Raw genomic sequence first — 5,952 nt, forward strand, 5'->3', positions numbered from 1 at the left:
ACCTTCTATCAGGATTATATATATCTATAACACTTTATCTTCTATCAGGATTATATATATCTATAACACCGTACCTTCTATCAGTATGTAACTGAATAGCAGCTAGTGGATATAATCTTATATTTTCACCTGTCCGGTCAGAAACACCAATGCTCATTCATTCAAGCAATCCCACCTCTTTAAAAAAAACAAATGAGGTACCCTTTTAACCCACTGTAATCATAGTTTTTTTTTTTTTACAAAAAAACAACATTGATTAGTAAAAAACAATATTATATCCTTCATATTCAAAATATTACACATGTGTATATATATATATATGTTAACATCTTATAAACAATGTATCATTTCCTGGAATGTGCATAGCTGTGTGTGTCTCATTTCCAGTATACTGTTTGGATACAGAAAAGGCTAGAAAAGTCTGGATAGTTTTTAAAGCTGAAAGGTGATACTTCTTACAGAAAACCTTCCTTCCTTCCTTCCTTCCTTCCTTCCTTCCTTCCTTCCTTCCTTCCTTCCTTCCTTCCTTCCTTCCTTCCTTCCTTCCTTCCTTCCTTCCTTCCGTCCTCCCTCCCTCCCTTCCTTCCTTCCTTCCTTCCTTCCTTCCTTCCTTCCTTCCTTCCTTCCTTCCTTCCTCCCTCACTTCCTTCCTTCCTTCCTTCCTTCCTTCCTTCCTTCCTTCCTTCCTTCCTTCCTTCCGTCCTCCCTCCCTCCCTTCCTTCCTTCCTTCCTTCCTTCCTTCCTTCCTCCCTCACTTCCTTCCTTTCTTGAAGTAGCCTAACCACTGATCTTTATGGGATTGGATTAGTAAAGACACACTTGTCTTCCTTTTGCTTTAAATCAATCAAACCTTGTCAGACCTGTGATTTCCTCAGGGAAGGACTGTTAAGTGCCTACCTAGCTGTCACTGAGAAATGTTCACTACTGCCAATCAGCAGTCCATTATAATGTAACAAGACAGGAGGTACAGGAGAGTATAACTTCAGACTCTCTAGTACTGACAAAAGGGTTCCAAATGGTAAAGTCAAAGTCTCAAATCACTATCTTCAACTTACCCTCAATTTATCTTCAACTTACCCTCAACTTATCTTCGACTTACCCTCAACTTATCTTCAATTTACCCTCAACTTATCTTCGACTTACCCTCAACTTACCCTCAACTTATCTTCAATTAACCCTCAATTTATCTTCAATTAACCCTCAACTTATCTTCAATTTACCCTCAACTTATCTGCAATTTACCCTCAATTTATCTTCAATTTACCCTCAACTTATCTTCAATTAACCCTCAACTTATCTTCAATTTACCCTCAACTTATCTTCAATTTACCCTCAACTTATCTTCAACTTACCCTCAAATTATCTTCAACTTACCCTCAACTTTCCTTCAATTAACCCTCAACTTATCTTCAATTAACCCTCAACTTATCTTCAATTTACCCTCAATTTATCTTCGACTTACCCTAAACTTATCTTCAATTTACCCTCAACTTATCTTCAATTTACCCTCAACTTATTTTCAACTTACCCTCAATTTATCTTCAACTTACCCTCAACTTATCTTCAATTAACCCTCAACTTATCTTCAACTTACAATTCATCTTCATCTACCTTCGTCTTTCCCCAGAACGGACGGCCATGTTGAAATAAAGTTCAGAAGTAAGAGCAGTCTTTGGCCACTATCTCCCTCATCCTCATCGCCATCCTTGTCATCGTACGTCCTCTTTCCCAGTAGGAAGACTGGAGCGTGCCCTCTTCTTCTCCTTAAACCGGCCTGACCGAGACACCCTCAGGTTCCTACGACACGTCTGTTCGTTGAAGACCGACTCAAACTGGGAGTCATCGAAGGTCTCGTCGCTGAAGAGGCTGTTGCCTGTACTGACTGGTGCCTGTGACTGCTGTGATGCTGGTGGCTGCTGTGACGCTGGTGACTGCTGTGATGCTGGTAGCTGTTGTGATGCTGGAGGCTGTTGGTCGGTTGGGAGTTTGGGGGCTGCTGCTGCTGAGAACAGTAGAAGAGAACAGTTTGGGGGATTTCAAGGTGGCTTAACATATGTGGCCCGTTTCAGGAACTATGTGGCAGGTCACTACTTTACAGGAGAGCCGTTTGAACGTAAACAATAACTGATGATTTTACGAACGCTCAACACCTGTTGGCCGGAGTCAGTCAACATCAGCAAAATAACGTAATTAAATTGTTGCCAGCAGCACAGTCACCAACGCTCTGGATAACATGAAAACTGCCTAACCAAGCTCTGCTAGGGGGAGTAAAATGGTCAGAGTTTTGGATGGGGACTACAGTTTAAGAGGATGATGCTGAATGGGTGGAAACAAAGAAGAGCTGTCCTGTAGGTACCAAAACATTCAAGGGCCATTTACATTTACACAAGTCAAAGAAGAGCTGTCCTGTAGGTACCAAAACATTCAAGGGCCATTTACATTTACACAAGTCAAATAAGAGCTTTCTAGATAGGTACCAAAACATTCAAGGGCCATTTACATTTACACAAGTCAAATAGGAGCTTTCTAGACAGGTACCAAAACATTCAAGAGCCATTTACATTTACACAAGTCAAAGAAGAGCTGTCCTGTAGGTACCAAAACATTCAAGGGCCATTTACATTTACACAAGTCATTTTTCCAACAATTGTTTAAAGACAGATTATTTAACTTATAATTCACTGTATCACAATTCCAGTGGGTCAGAAGTTTACATACACTAAGTTGACTGTGCTTTTAAACAGCTTGGAATATTCCAGAAAATGATGTCATGGCTTTAGAAGCTTATGATAGGATAATTGACACCATTTGAGTTAATTGGAGGTGTACCTGTGGATGTATTTCAAGGCAACTGCACATGGGGACACAGATCATACTTTTTGGAGAAATGTTCTCTGGTCTGATGAAACAAAAATAGAACTGTTTGACCATAATGACCATCGTTATGTTTGGAGGAAAAATGGGGAGGCTTGCAAGCCGAAGAACACCATCCCAACCGTGAAGCACGGTGGTGGCAGCATCATGTTGTGGAGGTGCTTTGCTGCAGGAGGGACTGGTGCATTTCACAAAATAGATGGCATCATGAGGGAGGAAAATGATGTCGATATATTAAAGCAACATCTCAAGACATTAAAGCTTAGTCGCAAATGGGTCTTCCAAATGTACAATGACCCCAAGCATACTTCCAAAGTTGTGACAAAATGGCTTAAGGACAAGAAAGTCAAGGTATTTGAGTGGCCATCACAAAGCCCTGACCTCAATCCTATTGAACATTTGTGGGAAGAACTGAAAAAGCGTGTGCGAGCAAGGAGGCCAACAAACCTGACTCAGTTACACCAGCTCTGTCAGGAAGAATGGGTCAAAATTCACCCAACTTATTGTGGGAAGCTTGTGGAAGGCTACCCGAAATGTTTGACCCAAGTTAAACAATTTAAAGACAATGCTAGCAAATACTAATTGAGTGTATGTAAACTTCTGACCCACTGAGAATGTGATGAAATAAATAAAAGTTTAAATAAATAATTCTCTCTACATTTTATTCTGACATTTCACATTCATAAAATAAAGTGTTGATCCTAACTGACCTAAAACAGGGATTTTTTTTTATTACTAGGATTAAATTTCAGTAATTGTGAAAAAAAGAGTTTATTAAGTGTATTTAAGGTGTATGTAAACTTCCGACTTCACTGCGGGTGCTGAGATGACTTACAGTGTGGTGTTGCTAGGACTCCCTGTGTGCTGGGCGTCAGAGGGTCCTTCATTGTGTCGGGGAGCTGAGTGGCGATGTCCTTGGTACCACTACTCGTTCTCTTATTGTTCCCCATAAACGCTCTCCACCAAGTCACTCTCTCGGCCATCCTCCACCTGCTAGAGACATTAACAGGTCCACCTTTATGCCGAGTGTCACTCAGACATGTATTAAACAGTATATCTAAAACAAATGATGTCATAGTGATGTCATAGTGATGTCATAGTGATGTACAGGTTGGTACAGTGTTATTACAATGTAATAACTGTTTACAATACTGCTGGTATAATCACGCAATGAATATTACGTTGTTTTGTTTTTACATCAAACATCCTGAGCAGCATAATGCATGCTCATCATCATCATCTTCATCATCAGCAATTATAGCTCTATGATGATGCCCACAGTGCGAATTATATCCTGACATTCGGGAGATATTTAAAAAAAATTAAAATAATTATGTGACTTCCTATAGCGGTAGAAATGTATTCTATTTTAATGTGGCATGATCTTCATGATGCTGTCATCTGATTGTCAAAAAATATATATATAGACTTTAAAAACATAACATGTTCGTTTCACTCCAAAAAGACTTCGTGCATCACAACAGCGCACTGTGCACCATACCATATATATGAAATATATGAGACGCACTGTGCACCATACCATATATATGAAATATATGGGACGCACTGTGCACGTACCATATATATTACATATATGGGACGCACGGTGCACCATACCATATATATGAAATATATGGGACGCACTGTGCACCATACCATATATATGAAATATATGGGACGCACTGTGCACGTACCATATATATTACATATATGGGACGCACGGTGCACCATACCATATATATGAAATATATGGGACGCACTGTGCACCGTCCCATACATATGAAATATATGAGACGCACTATGCACCATCCCATATGGGACGCACTGTACACCGCGATTGGATGAATAGAAAGAGACATCTGTTATAAGACACACCAACAAGTCTAAATTACATTCGGTGATTGTCATTAGGCCTGCACTCTTGTAGCCTGATTAATTGATACGTTTAGGTTGTCAAAATGAACTTCTTTTTTTTTTGTCAAAAATGAAAGTCTGGACACATGAGAAGGTGTTGAAATATGGGATATATGTATGATATTTTTAAAAATCAACTAAACAAAATAAGGCTACATGCACATGTTCGTTCCACTCCAAAAAGACTTCGTGCATCACAACAGCGCACTGTGCACCATACCATATATATATATATATAAAATATATGAGACGCAAATACAGTGTCTAGAAGCTCATGTCTCATTCGCACACCGACTATGCCTTTATGTTCTTCTTGGTCAGTGAAAGCCTATGAATATGAATACAGAACTTCTCTGCAAAAAAAAAAAAAACTAAACAGCAAACACAGCGTATACTATCCGTGACTATCTATGTGGTGCAGAACAGGTTTAATGAGCCGTGAGAACAGCTGAGACAGAGCTGTGATTCACCGCTCAGCAACGCTATAAGCATCTCTACACCACCGGGCCACTCACCTGCACTATTCGGGCTGGTATGGGACAGGGTCGGAGCGGGTCGGACCTCTTCAAGAACGAACTTTAGTCCGTGTTGAGGCAAAAATCCATGGCTGATCTCTTGTGGAGTCAGTTGAAACGGTTTATATGTTGTGCGTCCTAAAAGTGCGTCTACCTTTACACACGGATTCTCAGCGCAAGCTATCTCCACTCATTCTCTTTCCAAGGTTGAAAAATATATATATTTAAACCTAAATATCATTAATTTGATTCGCTCTCATAACTCGTTGTTTCGGTGATTCTCTGATTTTAAAAAATACGACTGAATTTACAACTTTATATTGAGGCGTCTGTCTTTTAGTGGACCTGCAGGTTTCCGCCTCCGAAACTGTCCTCCCGGAGGAGCACCTGTCCGGGCCCCTGATTGGCCAAAACCGGAGGACCGCACACGTGACCTGCGTTCAGGTGAATCCACTCGAAGGGTGGGTTGGGCTTCAGGGTTACCTAGCAACGTGCTGCGGCGCGCACATTGCCTGACATCCAGGAGGATATACATAGAGGCACTGAACAATAGGACACAACACAGAGTCACACCCTCCAAAGGGACCAACGACTGTTGCCAGACTGGACTGTTGCCAGTTTTACCTGTTGTGCAGCTTGTAGGAAATGA

The 5,952-nt window shown here is 40.6% G+C and overlaps 1 protein-coding gene across 2 annotated transcripts; it reads right to left on the reverse strand.

Annotated features, from left to right (window-relative positions):
* Positions 1-709: 709 nt before the first annotated feature.
* LOC110496760 (cell wall adhesin EAP1) lies at positions 710-5,647 on the reverse strand. Of its 2 annotated transcripts, none has more exons than XM_021572794.2 (3): positions 5,304-5,647; positions 3,710-3,867; positions 710-1,999 (listed from the first exon to the last, which is right to left on the reverse strand). In XM_021572794.2, exons 2-3 carry the CDS (start codon positions 3,855-3,857, stop codon positions 1,710-1,712), a joined length of 438 nt encoding a protein of 145 aa, XP_021428469.1. In that variant the 5' UTR covers positions 3,858-3,867; positions 5,304-5,647; the 3' UTR covers positions 710-1,709. The 2 variants fall into 2 exon arrangements, with proteins under 2 accessions (XP_021428469.1, XP_021428468.1); XM_021572793.2 differs by having other exon boundaries at positions 710-2,002.
* Positions 5,648-5,952: the final 305 nt, after the last annotated feature.

The sequence above is a fragment of the Oncorhynchus mykiss genome, chromosome 18, assembly GCF_013265735.2.
Source record: "Oncorhynchus mykiss isolate Arlee chromosome 18, USDA_OmykA_1.1, whole genome shotgun sequence".
Taxonomy (NCBI): domain Eukaryota; kingdom Metazoa; phylum Chordata; class Actinopteri; order Salmoniformes; family Salmonidae; genus Oncorhynchus; species Oncorhynchus mykiss.

Bases quoted from the DNA above. Each gene is read 5' to 3' on its own strand.
- LOC110496760 (XM_021572793.2), bottom strand. From the start codon at position 3,857: ATGGCCGAGAGAGTGACTTGGTGGAGAGCGTTTATGGGGAACAATAAG. The intron at 2,003-3,709 runs GTAAGTCATCTC...TACTGTTCTCAG, and splicing joins AGTCCTAGCAACACCACACT to CAGCAGCAGCCCCCAAACTC.